The 22,486-nt window shown below is 39.7% G+C and overlaps 1 protein-coding gene across 1 annotated transcript in view; it reads right to left on the bottom strand.

The window, feature by feature from the left end:
- Nucleotides 1-8,715: 8,715 nt before the first annotated feature.
- Nucleotides 8,716-22,486, bottom strand: part of LOC141941816 (pituitary tumor-transforming gene 1 protein-interacting protein-like) — a 32,723-nt gene continuing 18,952 nt past the window's right edge. Inside the window, exons 6-7 of the mRNA XM_074864800.1 lie at nt 18,235-18,281; nt 8,716-10,377 (exon numbers count right to left, since the gene is read on the bottom strand). Of these exons, the coding sequence (XP_074720901.1) occupies nt 10,328-10,377; nt 18,235-18,281 (97 nt within the window). The 3' untranslated portion in view covers nt 8,716-10,327. The remainder of the gene's footprint in view (nt 10,378-18,234; nt 18,282-22,486) is intronic.

The raw sequence follows: 22,486 nt of genomic DNA on the forward strand, positions 1-22,486 counted from the left end.
TTCCACTGTTTAAATCTGATTTATAATATGCTTTAACAAAGGATCTAGAAGTATTTTAAATGCCATGTGAATGTAAAAATAAGTGAGAGCCTAAATTTTTGTAATTCTTCGTGTGCTTTTTAAATCCAGTCCTAGAACTAGACTGATAACATACTGTATAGATAACATTTTTAATTTATTCATTATATTCTGATAATTTTTCATGTAATTACATTAATAATCTGGGCATAGTCCTCTGAAGTTCAATTTAGAAAGTACCATGTTATCTGCATATAATAAACCTCATGTATCTATCCTCCCTCTTCTACTATCATGTCTACTGACTACTATTAAAAGCTTTTTAAAATATTCCTTTGCTCAATTTAATAGGGATTTTTACAATATCGTTACACATTCTAATTGGGTGATTAGGGTTTTCATGCCACTTATAAAAATACAGGATGAGTAACTGGAACTATTGCAAGTTACGTAAAAAGAAATGAGCTGAAAGGAGCGTAACATTTTGACACACACACACAGAGTGATGAAATCCAGAGTTAGAATTCGGCACGGCTGGCGCAGTGTGTTGCAACCCAGAGCAAAGCCCCTGAACAAAGTGCAGCTGGTCTCAGGAAATCAACCCACTGAAAAAGGGATTCTCAAAGGCCCTTCTAGAAACAGGGTTTTATACTGTCCCCTACTCTTCAATTTTGAGAGGCAAAAAAATCCCCTTGTTGCTAGAGGATTTTAGGCCAGTTTTGGAATATCATCAGCCTGGGTAGCTTTGGCTAACCATTGTATTCTACATTTGATAAGGTGACTAGCTCAGCACCAGGAGAGCCTTGAATAGTCTCCTTTGTCACCATGTTTGAGCCTTAAACACCATCTTAATATGACATAGATGTCCATATGTATGTGTGATAAACTGTAATACAGATATTTCTATGTTGATCCATTTGTTTTCCTCACAGGTGGGAATGGCAGTAACAAACCAATTCTGATAACAGGGAAATTAGCTTGGATCTAACTACCTTCATAATTTGGGTATATGGGCGGTGTTTGCCCCTTGGAAATAGTAGTCCAGCTGATCCCACTGCCTCAAATTCACCATATCATCCTACACCCAGTTTTGGTCTCCTGTGAATCAACCTAATTTCCAGGACTGAGCTGAGAACTGAAATGAAGTGTGTGTTTCAGCAGAAGCAGGAGCTAATCAGAGCATACAGCCAGCCATTACTTTAGTACCCCAGGATAGACATCTAGTCTCTTTTTTTTAAAATTATCTTCCTAAATGTTTTTATTGTGTTATTCAAGTATAAAGCTCCTATTGCCATGTGTGTAACAGCACATTAAGAAGTAAGAAATCAGTCGTGATAGGGGATTTCTGGAAGGGCCTCTAATACTATTAATGAATAAAGAGAAAAGTGCAAAGTGAAATTGAACTCTCTGAAAACACTGTGATATTTGATTTTGGTTACAGTGTCTGCTAGACTCCTTTGCCACCGTCCCAGGAATGCTCCTTGCACACGGTAGCTCTCTGGCCACTGTCTCCATGGGCTCAAGTACTATAATGGGCTCAGTGGTTTCCAGCATGGTCTCTGCCATTGGCCTCACTGCTGAGCTCTTTGTTTTTTAACCCTCCACAGAAACAGGACCTCAAACGTCAAACCAATAGGGCATGTAGAACCATTGCTGACTCCCAGTACTTTAAAAGCAGTGCCTCAGCCTACTACGTGCTTTAGAGGTGCATACTAGGAGCAGAGTTTACTGGACATCAAACCTAGTCCGTCTTTGCTGCAGGTAGCTCTGAACTGGGTTTCTGCACAGTTCTCTGCCTCTTTTCTAACAAGGAAATAGTAAACTGCGTATCATGGGGCAAGCTGCATGCCATGTTATATGACAGGAGTGCAGAAATATGCATAGGACTATGTAAATATGGCTTAGTCTTAAAGGAGGTCTCTTATCTCTGAGACAGTCAGCTGTGAAACACCATGAAAAAACAGTAGCAATGGAAGACCACAACCTGTAGAAATTAATGGCATATCTATAAACAGAGATTAAATTCTTGAACATACATGGCAGAAAATTCAAGTTCAGCACAATCGAAAGGATTACTTAATGTCTTAAAAAGTAAATTTTTTTTCATGACAGGAGATTTCTCAAGATCTGAAGCAAACTTTCAGCATAAATGTGAGATAAGAGGTCTTTGCAGCAGCAGAAAGAACTTCAAGGCTCTTATTAGATAAGCAAGCAGGCAAATAAATAGATGTTAACAAGCAACAAACAGGGTACGGTAAAGATGATGCAGGAAGAAAAGGTAGACGTTACAGCAGATTATGAAGTCTTCTATGTTTTGCAGAATGCTCCCTGATCTCAGGCACTGATTTCTCTGTGAAGGGTTTCTTACCAGTTAGTGTTATTCTGACATGCATAGGCTAAGATTAGCTCTGGTTGTCTGCACAGTGGAAGGGATCATCTGCAACTCTTACACAAATGGCTTCAGACAAGAGGAATGGGAAGCAGCCTTGAACATACAAGAAATTCTCTCCTGGGTCAGATCAGTGGTCCATTTGGCCAGTATTCCCCTTGCCTGGAGACATTCAGGAGGCTGACACTGCTGTGCTGATGTTTGGATCTTTGCAAAAACTCCGTCGGACAATAACCCTCGAGGGAAAGCTGAGTGACATAACTGAGACTATGCAATCTAAAACTCAAAAAGAAGTTGTCCCTCCTAATCCACAGGACCTGATCTCTGCCAGTGAGTACTGAAGGATGAAAATACTTTCCCAGACCACAAGCTCTGGCAGGAACCCATTCTGGTATTGCATCTGTGTGAAGGCATGAGTGAGCTGTCCCTTCACCAGCTTGCCCAGAAATGCAACCATGACAAAATGGTGCCACACAGATGCCCATGTGCTCTCTCTTGCTTTGTAACTGCAATGAAAGAAGCACGGCTGTACCAGCAACCCACGTTCCCAAAATGAGCTGAGGCCAAGGGCAGCCTTTGTCCTGCTGGCTCCAGCCGTGTGCTGTTCAAATAAAGCATCAAAGCACTTCACTGGTCTGTTGCAACAGTGTCAGCTCTACCACAAAACATGCTTTTTAAAATAAGCTACTCAGTGCTTGTAAAGAAAATTAATTAAAAGTCAGTGACAAAAGGAATGGCTTTTTAGGGAGAAAATGCAAACTCTGCAGTCCACTCCTTTCGTACTGTCCCTGATCCACGATTTTATTAAATTAAATAAAGGTCTGCAAAGTCCTTTTAGTAGCTCTTTCACTAAAGACAACTAGCTGTTCATGAGTTTGTATAATTCATTTTTGAACCTGTCTCCATATCGCTGCAGCAGCTAGCTCCAAATGGACTCTTATCTGTTTTAAACTGATCTCCTAGTAGTTTCATTGAGTACGTCGTAGTTCTGGTAACATGGGATTACAGTTCTGCACTCACCTTATCCACCACTTTGATTTCTGTAAACCTCACTCATCTCTCTCTCCTCAGTCTCTCTCCCTCAAGTCTGGAGAGCTCCAGCCCTTTAAGCTCTTCTCATAAAGCAAAAAGTTTCACGTAGCAACAAACTGACACCCCTTCATCCCCTTCCTGACACTCAGTCTCTTCTCTTAGGGTTTTTTTGGCCACTGTATGATTTCAGAGAATTTCCAGCGATGACTCTGATCTTTCTCCTGAGCTGCAGGCACCAGTTCCAAGTTTGGCATCACAGAGGCATGGTATTTTTCCTCAGCTGCATTACTTCACATTTGTCTAACTGAGGCTCATCTGCCCACCTACTCTATTTTGTGAGGTCTTGCCACAGACTTGGTCACTAGTCCTGCATTATCATCAGCAGACTTGGAGATCTCAGTGCACACCCCCTTCTCTAGGTCACCACCATGCTGATTAGGATGAGTCCTAGCACCTACCCCTGGAACACCCTTACGGCTCATCTTTTCCATTCTGAGAAATTATTTGCTCTCTATCTTTTAACAAGCTTTCAGACAAATTTGGTTCTTCAGTAACCTCTGGTGCGCAGTATTGTCAAAGGCTTTTCGACAATCCAGCTACATCATACTCACTAGATGGATTTTATCTGTGTGCTCACCAGCACCTTCCTAGAACCCAGGAGGCCAGGGAGACAGGATTTCCCTTGGCAGATGCCACGCTGACTCTCTTTCATAACAATCTCAATTGTCCAGTGCTTAACTGATTGGAATTCACTCTGTAGCGATCTAGATTAGTGGAATTTCAAGAACATACAGGAAGAAGACTGCAGCATTAAAGAAAAATTCAGTACTTCTGCAATACAATAGGCAAAATTAAAGAAAAATTCGGTACTTCTGCAATACAATAGGCAAAGTTTTCACCTTGGATATTACTACCTTGAAAAATTGCAAACCATGTTTTGCCAGGGCTGAAGACTTAAGAGGTAATCTGGTTATAAGTGCCAAGTTCATACAAAGGAAAAAGAAGTAATTAAAAGAAGTAATGGGAGCTTGAAGGACATTCTCCGTGAGGGCAAGAGTGTGGGGGGGTGTGATTCCTGAATTGATGCATGAGAAATAAGTAACTAGGGCTGGTTTGAGAACACCAAGTGCTGATCTATTTCAAGCCAGGTGACGAGTAGGGGTGTAAGAAAGGTTGCCCTTGAGATGCAGGTCAGAGATGTAGTTAGCTCAGGAACTGTGACAGAAACAGTGCTATGAAAATCCACCTCAACTTGAGGTAATTAAACATTTCCTAATCCTTTTTGCTGTGCTGCTACTTGACAGCTCCTTGCACAGATTGGAGTGAAGGTCAAAAGTTAAAACAAAGCGAAAAAACATGCCCCTGGACCAACTGCAAATAACTTTTATCTTCATCCTGCATCTTACTTCATCATGTTAATACACAAACAGATTCAAACCTACATGGTTCTCAAAGTGACTTTGCTTACTCTATTACCCATTTATCTGCCATGCAAGCACTTGACTCAAAGTGACAGCTCAAAAACTCTGCCCTCTATTACTTTTTCTTGTTTAGAAGCAATTGCTATATCAGCAAGAAAAAAGTCACTCCATTTGATTAATAATACTACTGATGGTTGAGACATTCAGTCAGAAACTGATAAACTTACTAGGCTGCTGAAATCCACTGGCAGTTTTCTCCAGGTCTAGACTTAGCTTCTGCCCTTCCTGCTTTGTGGAAGCTCACTTAAGACACCACTAAATAGTTTCTTTGTAAACTGCGAAAGTGTGTGATTTTCAGCAAGCCTTCCTATAAACAGTAAGCCACTAGGTTGATACAGGAAGTGAATCAACCTGGGAGCGTTTGATATGGCAATATAATGTAGCTGAGCATTTTGATTTCTATTTAAGATGACAGGACATAACAAAATACAAAAGCAAATCTTATCAAAGATGTGCAAAAGAAAACACCTTTTGACCACTGTTCTAATGTTTCCCCACTACCTATTCCCTTTTGCCTCCCTTCACAACTTTTCCTGTTCATGGATGGTTTGGTTCATTCACTGCTTGCACATTTCACCATGGCTTAAAGCAGCCATGAAGAGTCAGAGTGGAACAAAGAATGTTCTCATCTCACACATTTAATATCTGTTGTAGGAACTCAGCATCAGAAAAGAAAGCAGAGACTGTTTTTTTGATAACTAAAGTGTGTTGTTGAGGAAAAATGCACTTGAACTCACACATAACCAGAGATACATGACAAGAAGATCTAGACGTGAACATGACATGGAGTTGACAAAATAGAGCTCTGCGCTTGAAAGCCACCACACACTTCTAAATGTTTAAACATTTGATCCTCTCATGCCAAGTCCAAAGCCTTAGTGATGCCAAAACAAAGACTGTTTGATCAGTCAGAGATTGACTATAAACCATGTGCAGCCATTAAAATAAATGAAGGATCTATAAGTTTGGGATTTTGCTTGAAGGTATCAGAACCTTGACCCTTTCTTTTAAGTTTTGGGTGAAGCAGCATTTGGGGAATGGTCTCAGAGGATTCTGTCAAGTGTCACCAAACAGAAACGTGGTTTCCGGAATATTCTGGAAAAAATGATACTTCAGGCATGAAATGCCACTCTCTACCTACTTTGACAAGCATTCCCTCCTCTCTGTCCTCCAAGTGCCTGTTCTAGGACCAGGACAACAGAATGGATAAATCAGCCAACTGACAGCAAGCTTGGCCCTGCCGTCTTAGGAAAAGATGAGAGCATGTGTGAGCCTTGAAAAGCATCTACCCACATAACCTCCCCGATTCACACTTTGAAGCACAAGGCGGTCAGAGATGCTGGCTGATTTAGAGCCCCAAAACTGAAGGTGATCAAGCCCAGAGACAGGCAGGATCTGGGGGTACAGCCATGTGCAGTTGCTGCCAACTTCCCCACCACCACAGACTACTGTTTTCCCCACTCTCGCCCTGATCATCTCCCCATCCTTTCCTCTCAAAGTGTCTTTTTTCCTCTTCACTCTGTGTCTGTTTGGTTCTTGACACTCAGAAGAAGGAGGGGAAGAAGAGCATGCTAGCTGATTCTCTCCCACTTCTTTCTGGACAAACTAAAAATCTAGAGAACTGCATGTCCAGCGGTTCAGTCGGAGGCATCCTAGGGTTGCAAGACACTGGCATGCAGTTCAGAGCCACTCCTCAGGCACATACTTGGTGTAATAAGAAACTGCAGTTTGGCACACTGATTTTTTGAAAGTATAGACGATGCAGACTACATATGGGAGTCAAACAAAGATACTGTAAGAAAAAAACCCAAACAAACAGAAAATTGACTGGTTTTGAAAATTATTTCCATATGCTTACTTAATAATCAAATACCAATTAAGCAAGACATGGTGCAGACAACATAATGGACTCGTCATCAAATCCAAGATTTCAGAAGTGGCAAAAAGTATGTTCCTCCATTAAGGTAAGTTAAAACAGCATGCTTCAATCTACTAAAATTCTCTTCATATAAACAAATCACACCCAGCAACATTACTCTTAAGGCTGACCCACTTGAGTTTTCAGTACCAGAAGCTCTGTTCTGTGGAAAGATAAACACACATTTTAACTTTTTCATTTCCAAGATTGCTGCTCTTTTCAGATAGCAATTCCCTCACTACTAAAATTAACAAGCAAAACCCACTAAAATAAAAAGTATAAAGACAGAGGAGAGAGAATAGAGTGTGAATGAAAGGGAAGTCTTGAGAAAAACAAATGATTAGCAGAGATATTATGGCTCTCAGGCTTATGTTATGCTGTTTCCCTACTTTCATTTCGGTTTTAAGACGCATCCTTGCTATCTCTTTTGTTGAAAAAGTGTGGAGGAGGGGAAGCTCATACTGAAAATGATAAATGCCTTTGTTCACACACCTGAGAACCAAAGATAGGTTACCTCTGTCTACAGCTGTTTTCCAAATTACTTGTGGCTACACTGAAATACAAAGACTAGCAACTTTTCTATTGATAACATAAATTCAGTATTTCTGTAAAAGTAAGAAATACTGACATAGAAGAAAACAGAGAAGGCTGCAATTAATATCTTGAAATAAGGATATTTTTCATCCAATTAATTGCTCCAATGAACATAGCAAAAAAGGTTAAATAATCTGAAAAGTCTGGGGATTGTTTAGGGATTTTTGTGTTTTCTATTAAGCTTTAAGGCTGCTGTCCACAATAGTCTCATTGAATTAATAGTCTTGTTTTTAACTGTGTAAGCAAAATTATACAGTATTAGATGTCCAACTTCACATTTTGTATAAATTACAGCCTACACTATAATGTTTAGTCTATGGTAAGTCTCATTAAGGTAAATTACACAACAGTTGTTACCTTGTGATGCCTGCAACTGTGGCTTAGGAATAACCAAGCTAACTAACAAGGTGTACAAGACTGCATGGATTTCACTCAGCCTTCTCTTTAAATGTAACACAACTGTTCTCCAGCAATGCAGCACCCGTTCCACAGCCTCAACATATTTTAGTTCTCCAAGTACTTTGCCATCTTTGAAACTGTAAGAAAGGTTGTTCCTGCACCCCCCTTTGTTAGAATACGTGACAGCCCTTCATACACTGTAGCAGGTGCTGAAGAAAAATGCTCTTCTATTAAGTCAGGAATGTCACTACTTGGGTCTGAGACAGCAGGCAGACCTTCATCATTTTTGCAAAAGTCTTCTCCAGGGAAAACCATCAGCATGTTTTATTTCCACACTATCAACTCACTCTTATCACAGACCATCATTCTTCAAAGACAGCCATTTGAATAATATTTCAGACTTGACAACAGATGACAGATGAAGAAACATAAAATTAAACACCATGCTAAAGATGAGTTAAGAAAATAAGGAAAACTAGACCATTATTCCATTAACACTAAGTACAATACAGATTCAGGAACTGGGAAACACATTTTTACATAAATTCCTGAGAAACCATATACAGAGAAAGTGTTTACAGAAGTAAAAACTGTGAAAGAATGGAAGTGAACACTGTACCAAAATCAGTGATAAGTGATAGTTACTAAAGCCCAAGTAGAGGCAGGTTCTTTAGCACTGGGAGGAATGGCAGTTCACCTCATCACCCACAGGCAAGATTTAATTCTCACCACACCTGTATGCTGTTAAGATTTTATTCTTCTGTCAGAAAAACAGCAAAACCAAAACTGCATCCTCTCCCTTCTCCCAAACTCATACTTGATCACTTTTTTCAAACCAAGTTAATTTAAAATTGTACAGAACAACAGAACTAAACAGAACAAAATTAAAGATGTTAAAGTGTTTATTTTAGGAATGTTGATAAAAATAAGATGAACATCTTCAATACTGTACATTTGTTTAACGGATAATATACAGCAAGGGAAATTTGAAGAGTACAGAATAAATGGGAACTTCAATTAGACAGGGGAGCAGGAAGAGCTCTTCGCTTGCTGCATCATACTGGTAAGCTATTAAAAATGCTCAATTAACCACCTCTATGAAAAGAAAGACATGACATAAATCACATTTCAGAAATATCAAACAAACAATAAAAGGTTAAAAAAATACTGCTTTCTCACTGTTATGGGTCTGGCTGGGAAGGAGGTAATGGTCTTCATAGCAGCCCATATGGTGTTTTGCTTTGGACGTGTGGCTAGAACAGTGCTGGTAACACAGCAGTGCTTTGGCTTTTACTGAGCAGTGCTCGCACAGCATCAAGATTTCATTTTTCCCCACTCCGCCTGCTCCAGGCAGTAGGCCAGGGGCGGGCCAGAGGCTGGCAGGGGACACGGTTGGGAGAGCTGGCCAGAACTGGCCAGAGGGATGTTCCAGGCCATACAGCATTATGCTCAGCAACAAAAACTGAGGGGAAGGGGGAGCTGAGGTCTGCTTCTGAGAGGCAGCGTTTGCCTTTGCAGGACTTGTTCCCCCCCTCCTCCTTTTCTTCACTTATTAAACTGTCTTTATCTCAACCCAAGAGCTTTTTCACTTTTGCTGTTCCCATCCTCTCCCTCAGCCCACTGCAGGGAGGGAAGGAGCAAGGAGCTGGGTGGTGCTTAGCTGCTGGCCAGGGTCAACCTTGGTAAACTGCAGAATTGTGGCAGCTTTTTTTTTTTTTTTTTTGTTAATGATACATTAGGCTGACAGAAGAAACTGTTCACAGACTGATGTTTCTCCTTAGATTTAGGCACACATAACACTGTTTATTTCAAGGACTACCTTCTTCAAATTTTGCTAACTGAAGTAATTTCTTTCTCACATCAGTGATATATCCAAAGTACATATTAACATTTCCATGACTGAATTGAATTATTCAAAGACAAATATGCTCCCCTCTGTCAACCCTTAGACATTACACTCTAAGATCTTTTTCCAGAGAAAAAAAACTCCACCCAATTCTCATACTATGGTAGTACATAAGAGTGTGCCTGGTATATTTTCTCATCAATAGCAACATGACCTATTTCTGCTCTGTGAAGCTGTGCTTCCATGTTGCCTTTTATTTTTATAAAAAAAGATACAGTAGGGAAAAATATTTAGGAACATGGGAACAACTGTTTTAAGTGGCAATTAAGACTGAACTCAAACACATGACTGTGACTATCAGCCACCTAACATCGAGTAATAGTTTTAAGAGGAGGAAAGATAGTATTTCACACTTAAATGACACCATAAAAAAAAAATAAATCAGCAAACATTTCAACAACCAAAAGCATTTATAAAAAAAATAGTTTGAGATGGGTAGAAGATAGAAACATGTATTTCTTGAAGTCTTTGTCCACTCCTAGTTTTACAACCAGGAAGAAAAACCTGGGAAAAAAAGCCCAAAGGGCAAATGAAAACAAACTATTTTCCTGTATTCTGCAGTTACAAGTTCTAGTGGAAGGTGCTCAGCTTTATTCATTCTCAAATCTGCTGTATGGATTATCAGAATCCTGGAGAAGACCTGTAAAACAAAACAGGACCACATTTATAATTTTCTTACTGGTATTACATAAAACCTTGAGTTACTGAACTCACCGTAATAGGTACTCCATATAACAAAACCAAAAGGCAATTCTTGTAATAGTTGCTCTATTACCCAAACACTGAAGTGTAATAATAAATTGAAAGTGTTCTTAAGCACTCTCTCAGACTATAATCATGAATAGGTATTTCATGATTTAGCAGGGAGAGGACATTTCTCTATGAAAAATTCTTACAGAAAAAAAACGTTTCTCGTTTGTGAGGTATACCCTACAAAATGCATTTGTGAGAGTCAAGTCTACAAAAATTTAAGCATAGAGATGGCTCAGGAAGAACAGATTCAGACTGACCAGTTTATAAATTAAAGTTACTGTAGGATCATCATCCTTTTAAAATGTAAGATGCTGCTATTTTGACTTAGTTCTACTTCGATTATACACAACCATCTGTCACATGCAGCCACTTACAGCATTTCCGCAACAGGACAATAATTTCTAAGAACAAATGAAGATCACTTCTACATGTATTAAAAACTCCGGGGACCAGAACAAGAGCATCACTTAATCCAGGTTGCAGCATGTTTCCATCATGAAGATTCTTAATGACTTTACCAGAATCCTGTCACAGAAAGCATTGCAAAGCCATCCAATTACGCTAAGTGTCTGGACATGCATACCATCTTCTGTAAGGGTTAGCTGAGCAATCACTGTTCCATACAGCAATTGTTTCAAAGAGACTTTCAACCACACACCAGATTTGGGCTAGGCAGAAGTGCATACTAAAAACAAAGGCATCCCATAAGAGTTCAGAGGCTGACCTTTTGTTGTGAAAGAACAGGAACACTACTGCTATCTTTTCTACTGAGATTTTTGTACTGATGTCTGGCAAGCCTGGACTCTTCTCCAGCTCATTTGTTTAGGGCAAAGAGGCAGAAGACGGCTAAGCCAAACCACCCCAATTCACAAATGTTCAGATCCACAATAGTGGAAGAGAAAGATTACACTAGTCACCGCCAGATCTTGTAAGAAGCCCCCTCAGACCTTTTCATACCGTACCTCTTTTCCATGTGCACTTGCACACAGATACTGAACATTCACTGTTCTATCTAAAAGTCAAAAGCTAATGGCACTGAAGGAAGACTATACTTTTGTCTACCTTGTTGCAATTTTGAACTGACAGGTTACTTTAAGATGTCAACCAAGAAGCACAACTGCTTAGTGTTGATTATTGTATTAGTAACTGCAACTACCTACCTGATAGTGAATAGCAAATATTAAGGAATAAGTTTGAAAAATCCTATAATTACTCAAATTTACAAGATTACAAGCAGTCAACTTGTAAAAGTTAAAACCAAAACTATACATAGTGGCCCTTATTTATCAAAGAAGGGGTAAGCCAGTCACATTTATAAAGCTTCAGCCAGGTAACATGAAATACAGTCTATTTACCTGGTATAGTACCTTGCATGAAAGGTACTACCCCTTTCTGTAATTACTTTTTTAAAAAAGAAATCTTAAGTATTTGTGCAATAAGAACATGGTTAGATGGCAGCATTGTCAAGAATTATATACAATATTTTGAGATCTTGAAATTTTTATATTTTTAAACTCTTAGAAAGCAGTTACTTCTCAAATTTTACTCTTGCCTTTCATGGGTTTAACAAAGAGCTGTAATGTCCATTAAGTCTACTCTAGCCAACAAGTAAGCTTATACACCAAAAAACTCTTATCCTTGGCCTACCATTCAACCTTTACTGCCTTCAGGTAACATTCCTGCATTAATATAAACTCAACCCAAATACAGAACATTTACTTTATTTCCAGACCACCTCCACTCCTTCCTCCAGACATGTTAATCCTTTGGCAACTAGGATCTATGGATCCTAATATATTTAGTTACCTGAAAGACAACTGAGTAGTCCAATTCTCACAAATTTTTGCAGCACTTCTTTATTTCACTCCTTCCAAATACAAAACACATCTACGTGACATTTAAAGAAAATTAGCAACAGTACTGGAAATTAACATTTTTATTACAATTGGCATTGCCTAAGCTCCCTACACTCATTAAGTTCCACTTAGAACACAAGGCACCAAACTTCAAAACATTTTCCACAGAGTGGCAAGAGGTGGTACCAGATTCCCTGACAGAATTAGTTTAGGTTGCATACTTCTCTATGTAGCTTGGCAAGTGCTTATTATGTGTCCTGTATTTCATTCAAGATACATATTTGACACTTGATAGATCTGAAAGTAGCACAGTAAAACACTAGACACTGTTCTCTTTACAGCTTAAACAGCTGAAATCCAATGGAAACGATGTTTTACATCCAATAGTGCCAACTCCAAGTTAATCAGAGGACAGTGAAAGACTCCTGATAAACCTTTCCTATACCATTCAGGAGCAAATATACTTTTATCTCCCCTTGCCCCAAAACACTCAGCCAAAAGTCATTTTAGATAACTAGTCCTCATATATCAAGTAGAAGTGTCATTTTACACGTTATTGCAAATGCCATTCCCAGTAGTACTTGCTTTAATTTTACTGAATTATGTTTAGGAGTGAACAGATATAATCACCACTTATCAGGTATTACTATGTTTAACTTAAAATTCTCTGTTTTATTAGACAATATTGGAACTAAACAGGTCTTAAGAACTATGGGTCAATCCAGCGTGAGTATTATTGGTCATGACTTCAGAAATTAATCTCCTGGTAAAGAAGGTATTTCAAGAGAAATCCTTCCAAATGAGGATAACCAGAGGTTACAACATCTGATAGACCTTGCTCTGAGTCTTGCTCTCAATTCTGCATCCAGTGTTTAAGTTTCTTTTATCCTCAGCATTCTAAGTACATCATAAGATTACATTAAGTGAGAGAAGGGAGGCAGCAGCTCGCCACTTGCACCAATTCTTACTGAAGAAGTTGTATCAGGCTTCGGGAAGTGGACAAAAACAATCTGGAGACATACAAAAAAAAGAAGCATGACAAAAAGCTCCTGGCAGCTGCCACAGTTGCTCTTAGCTGTGACACTCAAAGAAGAGCTGCAAGCCTATGCTAATTGGATAGCATGTCTGGTTCAGCTAAAGCTCATGTGCTGCCTTGAACCAGACGTGAGTTGTCTCTCTCGACTGTTTCCCATTTGACATGAGAGCAACTACCCAACTTGTAATTTACACTTACAGATTCAGAGAAGGTAGACGTTTGTAGCTTCAGCAGTCTTGTTTGCAATAAAGTCCATTACCTATTACTGCTGAACTTGAATATTGACACACAAGACACAAGAACTTCTAACAGCTTAGTTCTATTTACCTTCATTTTGACTTAAATGTTTGACCTACTTAGCAGTATTTAAGAAACACTCAAAAATCTGAAAGGTATAGTAGTCAAGTATCTTTCATTAGCTTCTATGAAATAACAAGGCCGCCTAATATGTATGAAATGACAAAGCAATCTAATACCTCTTTCCAGCATACTCATTTATATTATATACTATGCTAACTATGCAGCTTCTCAGTCACTGAGATCTGACTCTCACATATCAGCACTGCCCAAAACTAAAATTAACAAGTAAAATACTTACAAGAGATTATATATGCCACAAAAAAAGAACTCGTTTGCTGCATGTCTTCACCCCTTATTACACTTTTCCTCTTTATTTTTAACCCCCAGATTAACAACTCTATTCTTAACTAAATCGCTTTAAGTGTATACCAATACAAGGTTTCCCTAATTTGCATTCAGAACACTAAAGAAGGTCAAGACAAAGTATCTATCTTGAACAGAAGGAACATTTACTGTGACAAACTACTGAATATAAAAATCAACGTCTCACATAAAATAAAGGAGATCGGATTACATATCATTAAATTAGCTGATCAAAACATTTGCAGAACTGAAGTGGTGTGGAAGCCTAAAATCATGAAAGGCAATAATTTTGTAAAAATGAAGAGAAAGAATCCTTCCACTAATACCAGGCAAAATCCTGAAATAAATAATAAAGCAGCTTCTCACTAATGCTATACTGAACATACAATAGCAGCAAATGCAGCAGCAATTAAATTGTAGTTCCTTTGTATACTACACAAGCTGCAAAGTGCTCTGAATTCTACTTTAAAATTTTCTAACAGTCAACATATAATTTGTGTAATCATACTGCATTCATATATGTGAGCAAATGAAAAATACTGTAAAATTGTGCAACAAAGAAACAATTCAAAGTGTGTATTCCTGGTTGCTAAAGCTCTCTATTGCTTCCAATGCTCCCAAAGGACTGTGGCTAGAGTGACACCTGCAATGCATTATAAATGTGTAATTACCATTTAAATGGGGCAAGGAAAGCTGGTGGATGAAATGGGAAAAGGCATTCCCTTAAAGCCAACCAAATACTGAAATTTCAGGCATGATCATCTTAATCTACAGTCAGGTTAACAAAGTCATTGTCATTCTGCCACTCATCCGTGCCTAGTTAACTGAGAATTCTCTCTGAAATGCGTAAAAGTGTAAAATAACCTAGTGTCTCCATAATTATTTGCAGCAATTTTTATAAGATTATGTTTATTATGCTAACATAGGTATTTACTAGACAGTGAAAAACGAAGACAGAAGATCCAAGGCTATAGCAAGACCTACTCTATTATGTCTCACTGAATTATTTTGACAATCGTTTGTCTGCATGTTATCAGAACATACACTATATATATCAGCAATAATATTTAGGGATTTCAGAATTTATACATATTTTGTCTTTCATTTTCCCTCAGTTATGTACATCCTTTCAAGATGTGCCAACTACTCATGTAAGAGTTACGATTTTCTTTAGGGCAAAACCAAATTATGTGAATCCAGGCCTCAAATTGATACATCTGATAATATAAATTAATCTTAGCATATGCAATAAGGCAAAGCTGACATAAATAAATTTTACATAGAAGTTTGCTATTGAAATTTAAGTTTTATAGTTGAATTATGATCTTTTGCAGGTAAACTGCATTGCAAAACACAACTGCATGAAGAAGTGAATACACCTGACTCCTTATAAGAAGGTACACCTTCCATTAACACAATGAATGTATGAACTTGTTTCTAATTAAGTCACTGATAGACTAACATGCTCCAAGTGGAGGCAAAATGACACTAGCTCTCATACAACTGTGTACTGGCTGCTCGAGGCTTAGATGATCGCACGCTTTGCTGGGTAAAAAACTGGCTGGATGGCCGGGCCCAAAGAGTTGTGGTGAACGGAGTCAAATCCAGTTGGCGGCCGCTCACGAGTGGTGTCCCCCAGGGCTCGGTTTTGGGGCCACTCTTGTTTAACATCTTTATTGATGACCTAGACGAGGGGATCGAGTGCACCCTCAGTAAGTTTGCAGATGACACCAAGCTGGGTGGGAGTGTTGATCTGCTCGAGGGTAGGGAGGTCTGCAGAGAGACCTGGACAGGCTGGAGCGATGGGCCAAGGCCAACTGTAGGAGTTTCAATAAGGCCAAATGCTGGGTGCTGCCCTTGGGCCACAACAACCCCCAGCAGCGCTACAGGCTTGGGGAGGAGTGGCTGGAGAGCTGCCAGTCAGAGAGGGACCTGGGGGTGTTGATTGACAGCCAGCTGAACATGAGCCAGCAGTGTGCCCAGGTGGCCAAGAAAGCCAACGGCATCCTGGCTTGTATCAGAAATAGCGTGGCCAGCAGGGACAGGGAAGTGATCTTGCCCCTGTACTTGGCACTGGTGAGGCCGCACCTCGATTACTGTGTTCAGTTTTGGGCCCCTCACTACAAAAAGGACATTGAATTACTCGAGCGTGTCCAGAGAAGGGCAACGAAGCTGGTGAAGGGTCTGGAGCACATGTCGTACGAGGAGCAGCTGAGGGAACTGGGGTTGTTTAGTCTGGAGAAGAGGAGGCTGAGGGGAGACCTCATCGCCCTCTACAGCTGTCTGAAAGGAGGCTGCAGAGAGCTGGGGATGCGCCTCTTTAACCACGTAACAAGCGACAGGACAAGAGGGAATGGCCTCAAGTTGCGCCAGGGAAGGTTTAGACTAGATTGTCAGGAAGTATTTCTTTACAGAACGGGTTATTAGGCAGTGGAATGGATTGCCCAGGGAGGTGGTGGAGTCCCCATCCCTGAAGGTGTTTAAGAGTAGGGTCGACATAGCGCTGAGGGATATGGTGTAGATGGGAACTGGCAGTGTTTGGTTAATGGTTGGACTAGATGATCTTCAAGGTCCTTTCCAACCTAGTTGATTCTGTGATTCTGTGTGCATAGTATAGCTACCAGCAAGATTTGCTGAATTTGGTGGATGTATTCCGGAGGCACATAATTATACAATTACTTTCCTCAGGAAACTAAAGTACTCCAACAAGATCCAACAAAGCATTCCGCAAAGGTCTGAAAGTTAAGCACTGAGAGAACTGTCTTCGCTAAAATGTAGAACCATCCAGAAACAGACAGGTAAACTAGTTTCACAAGCAGAATATAACAACACAGCCTTTTGAAACATCATTTAACCCCAATGCAGTGCTTTGATACACTAACTTCTATACTGAATTCAGGACCTTGTTCACTCTTCTTTGCTGCACTGCCTCCAGGAGATGAAAGAGTTATATGTGTATCTGTGTAGATTGCTGCCGTGTTATTTTGGAGACATAGCCATTGTCTTAAGTTCTTCACCAGATCTATCCCAATGATTCAGCCTTGTTGAAACTGACTCTAAGGTCTCTTCTAAGGAGAAGCAAACACAAAAAGTGTGTGTTTTATGATGCTGCTTGGATTGTTGTTTTTTTTTTAAATCTGGACTATTGTTGTCAACCACTCAAACCTCTTGAAACTGAATTGTGGTTGGCATACAGGGTCAATTATCCTATAAAATACCACAGGATTGAAGTTCAACAAAAATTACTTCTAGTTTCTACAACGTTCTTCCTCCCGAAGCTCAAGCTTCACAGTGAATTTTTCCTCCATTCCAGCAAAGGAGCATACTTTTGCAAACACTCCCCAGGCAGAGAATTCCCTATAGGGATTGTCTGTATCACTTCTGCATCAGCCAAAGGGCAGGCTGCAGATTCATGAAGGCATTCCCAGACTGCCAATCAGTTTAACAAGAGGATGAAAATTAACAGTTTTGAGTGACTGTTCAAACCCCTAGAATCACCTTCTCTGACATTCGTGCAATTAGCATAATAAAAAGTGCAGCATAGTTTTAGCATATCTGACTCTCAATACACAGTATTATTAACCCTATGAACAAATCAATTGAAAAGTGCAAGCACCGACAAGCCTAGATAATAAGAGCCACCTATACAACACAGCAGGTCCTAGTCTTGTGATATTTCTCCTACTGGACTACAACTCCACTTAAAAACAAAGAAAAAACAACAGTTTTAACCCCTACATTAGGCTGCATACTCCATCCTTGTTTAAGCTTGATATCTGCTAGTCAGTTTATCCTCCTTCAATAACCATTGAGTCTACTAGCCAATTTCAACTAGATTGGTTTGTCATGTTCAAGAACAAACAAAAAAATCCCCCCAAAACAGTACTCTTACTTGGGAAGAGATAGAAAGAACTACTTAATTTCAATCAGTATATTTAAATTGCCCTCCCAAGCCAACACCCCATCCAGCACATTGTCTCTTGCCCAGTGGGACAGTCAGTGCAGGAAGAGAACAGGAGAATAATAGTGATGAGATCAGGTGTTCAGGTGACAGAAGACATGCATCAGTAGGAAACTGGGCTTGATTCCTTCTGCTGCTCATAAAGCAGCTTGTTTCTGGTGTGAATTTAATAATCAGGAAAAAGGGAATCAATTCAGAAAATAATTATCAAAAAAGATTACCACATACCATACTTCTTGCGTATTTCATCATGCTTCAGTTTTCTTTCATGTTTCCTGCAATAAATAAAGGCATCAGAACACTCAGACTGTTTTGAGCTGCAAGCAAAATATGGTAATTACATCTGAAAGATGACAGCATTTTTTAAATTAGTATGCAGTTACAAATTTCAAAAAAATAACATTTATCAGTTATATATATTATCTTTCTATATACACTTGATGTATCTGTAAGATTCCCTATAACTTCTCACTAATCGATAACATCAAAATAAGATATATTTGCAACTATAAAGAAAATTGTTTTTTCTATATAGAAGTAATGAATCCACATATATGTACACATACACACACTGAGGTATTAGTCTATACATGAGAAGCAAGGTGCAACATTCAAAGACTCCCTAATACTTTCCATCAGGGAGCATAATTGTAAAATTTAGCTGTGATTACAGTGCACTTCAGAATCCCAATTCAATATAATAATTCTAAAAAGATAAAAGGTGTATTACTCATACTTGCTGTACTGCTTAAATAAAAGTGAAAACGACTAGTTTCTAAAATCCAGCATGGAATCCATGCAGAGAATAAATTAAAATATTGCCAAACTTTAATTATTCACATAAACCAAGTGTCTGACAAGTCAATTTCTTCTTCCCCTTCCTCCTCTCCCTTTTGCAAAGGTGGGGGGAATGAAGGAAGTTTAAATGGAAATTGTTCCATCATTCCTCAGATGATTCCCCTATACTTTAAAAGGAGTATCTATTTTGCTTAGTGTAAAAAAAACAAACAAAAACCTCCCGCACAACTGCTTCACTAGGATAATTCAGGATCTATGTATTTTGAGAAAAAGACATAGAATTTGGCAAAACGATGTTGTTCTACCAAAAAAAAAATACAGTTTGTTGCCCCATCAAAATTCAACCCATTTAGACAAGTTGTGACTTCCGCCCTATTCTAATTTGCACATATTCAGCAGAAAGCTGTTAAGCACTGACAGCCTAATTCACCAAAGATCCCATCTGCCCTATGCATATTCCACCTCCAAACAATTCCTACTACTAATCAGATCCTGTGTGTCCTCAGAAGCAATTATCCTGCTTCCTACAGAGCTGCAGGGCTGACCTGGCCTTTCCCTGCAACCCCACTTCTGGAGAGCGTGCAGATAAAGCATGATGAGAAAACCAAGTAAGACAGACTGACTCAAAACCTTCCACTACTATCTCCCAGAGATACCCATCTCCCTTAAATCTCTTTCCACTATTCAGCCCGGACAGCATAGGAAACAAAGCAACCTGGACAAACTGCAGGAGGAGGAGGAGGAGGAGGAGATGGAACTGGGGAATCAGTGTGATGAAATGAAATTCATGTAGAGGAAGAAAGTCAGGACTGCGAGGTTTAAGAGAACAGGAAGAAGAGTCAAGTTTACCTACAGAGGCTAACCTAACCACAGGATTCCTGCTTTCAGTGTTGCAGAAGAGGAACGCATTATATGAGGCAAGGGATCTCAAAGAGAATGGAAATACTCTCCTTACAGAAGCCTTCTCCGGTATAAAGCCAGACCTATTTCTGTATAGTTTCCATGTGATATCATGTGACCTCAAACCAGGTTTTGTACTGGTGGTACCAATGGCATGTTCTTCACTGTTTTGCACACCTCGTCTGAAATAATGGAGACTCACTGCTACAATTTCAACTGAAATCTCAGTACTTCAGAAGCCAGTCAGAGTCTGCCCTGAACACAGAAAACACTAAATATCTGCATGAGAAGGCGGGGTGGGAAAATCAGGCTGTGTAGGCTTTAAACCTCAAAAACACTTCAGGATACTTCCCTAGGCTATTCAAAACAAACCACCAAACATCTAAAATCCTTACACTGTTTAAGTTTGAAGGGTAAAACTATTAATATTTGTGCAACTTCGACTGGCAGCCACAACTCTATCATATCACCCATGACTAAATCCTTGTACAGTAAATAAGGCTTAGGTATACATCAACTGAGAAGAATCAGATGCAATTCTGAACAGGCAGTCACTGAAACAGCCACCCAGAGGTGGCTTACTGCACCATTCACATCTTACTTTATGATCAACTGAAGACACTTTACGGTATTCCGAGTTGATTCTGTTTCTTAATACTACTGCTATTACTTCATCTTCTGCATGCTGTCCCTACTGCTGTAAGCTGAGAAGATATTTTTCCTAATACTAACAATTCACATCATAATTTCCCATACTTGGTTCTTCACAAATGAACTGCATTCCTTTCTTTCCCTGCCCCCCCGCTTTTGTTCTCCCATACCAGTACACGACCAAATTATACTTGGCAGTCTCTCATTCAAGATCTCATTGCTTTTCATTGGTTTATAAACTTATAACATATAAATCATGGTTTATAAGTTATATAAATCTAACATATAAAAGTACCATGTATTTGCAGCTGCAAATAACTAAATGAGCGTACAGAAAGACTCACTACTTGATGCTATGTTTAAAAATGATTTTTCATGTTAGAGATGACATGAAGTCAAATAAAGGACTGCAGCTATCCAATAAGATACCTGTTTTCCTTCAATATTAGTCAAAAACTGAACTCCAGGTTTCCTTCCACTCACTATGAATGCAAACTCTACATATCAGCAGTGATTTTCAACCTTCTCAGTGAAGTGACAGTTAGTTTTCTTCTTGTGAAGACAAGTCCAGGGCCAATGTCATTACCCTTACTCTTCATTCTAACAGCCATCTAGGTATTCCAGAAAGACACTTCCTAAGTATCTGTAAAACTGAATTTTAACACAAATCTTAAAAACTTAAAAGCAGACTTTTACTGTGTACCTGAAGAGCCAGAAAATACTAGATGCCGCAATTATCTTGAAGCTTGCAAAATAAAAATCATGCACTATGCAACTTTGGCCTCCTTCCTTTGTTTTTACCATTCAGTAACAGAATCACAAAATGAAGCTCAGGCTAATTCTGTGGTTCCTGTGTTGCCAACTGATCTGAACAGCTGTATATAGACTTACAGAATGGTTTGGGTTGGAAGGGACCTTACAGATCATCTCGTTCCAACCCGCCTCCATGGGCAGGGACACCTTCCACTAGACCAGGTTGCTCAAAGCCCCGTCCAACCTGGCATAGAACACTTCCAGGGAGGGGGCAGCCACAGCTTCTCTGGGCAACCTGTTCCAGTGTCTCACCACCCTCACAGGAAAGAATTTCTTCCTAATATCTAAACTAAATCTACCCCCTTTCAGTTTAAAACCATTACCCCTCGTCCTATCACTACACTCCCTGATAAAAAGTCCCTCCCCATCTTTCCTGTAGCCCCTTTAAGTACTGGAAGGCCGCTACAATGTCTCCCCAGAGCCTTTTCTTCTCCAGGCTGAACAACCCCAACTCTCTCAGCCTGTCCTCATAAGGGAGGTGGCTCCAGCCCCCTGATCATCCTCATGGCCCTCCTCTGGACCCGCTCCAACTGATCCTGTCCTTCTTATATTGGGGGCCCCAAAACAGTACAGTAGGTGGGGTCATGAAGTAGCTGTATCCCACAAAAAGAAATATGCAGGAAAACAAACAGACATGAGGTCAATGCTGTGTCTATTTTCCTCCCATGCTACTTATCTAAATATTTATCCAGCTATTTACATAAGCTATGTGAAAATCTCAACAGGTTGTAGAAAGAAAAGACTACACAATACAATACAGTGTTTTCCTCTGCAGTTTGCTCATCAGAAATGGCTTGCTGAGACTATTAATCTGTTCTACAACCTGCTACTAGCAATTCATCCTCCTAAGGACTTACAGGAAGCAAGAAATAGGTAGGGTGAGGTGTACTGATTGCTGGAAGCGGCCTACTCCTCATGCTTTCCCATGACCTCCCAGCCACACAAACAGTAGGTACGCATGTTCAGAACACGCGAAATACCCCAGGGTTGCTGCTCTCTCCTGCAATTAGAAGTTTCCCTGTTTCACAGACACACTCCTGAGACAAGCTAGGAAGAGGACTGCTGCTCTAAGGCTGCAGCAATCATTCTGGCAGAGCGGTCTGTTGCCAGCAATCCTTGTTCCTAGGCTTAATTCAGGAATGGAGTTGGTCTTACCTCTGCGTTGCTAATTGCCCTGCGCAACACCACTTGCTCTGTGTACGCACAGCAAACACTGTACTCCAGAAGTATCAGACTTCCTTCAGATTAACTGCACCAAGAATTTAAAGTGGATACACAAATCACAGTAGAAAGGTTATGGTACACAATCATCCCCTAT

Source organism: Strix uralensis, chromosome 1 (assembly GCF_047716275.1).
Source record: "Strix uralensis isolate ZFMK-TIS-50842 chromosome 1, bStrUra1, whole genome shotgun sequence".
In the NCBI taxonomy this organism is placed as follows: Eukaryota; Metazoa; Chordata; class Aves; order Strigiformes; family Strigidae; genus Strix; species Strix uralensis.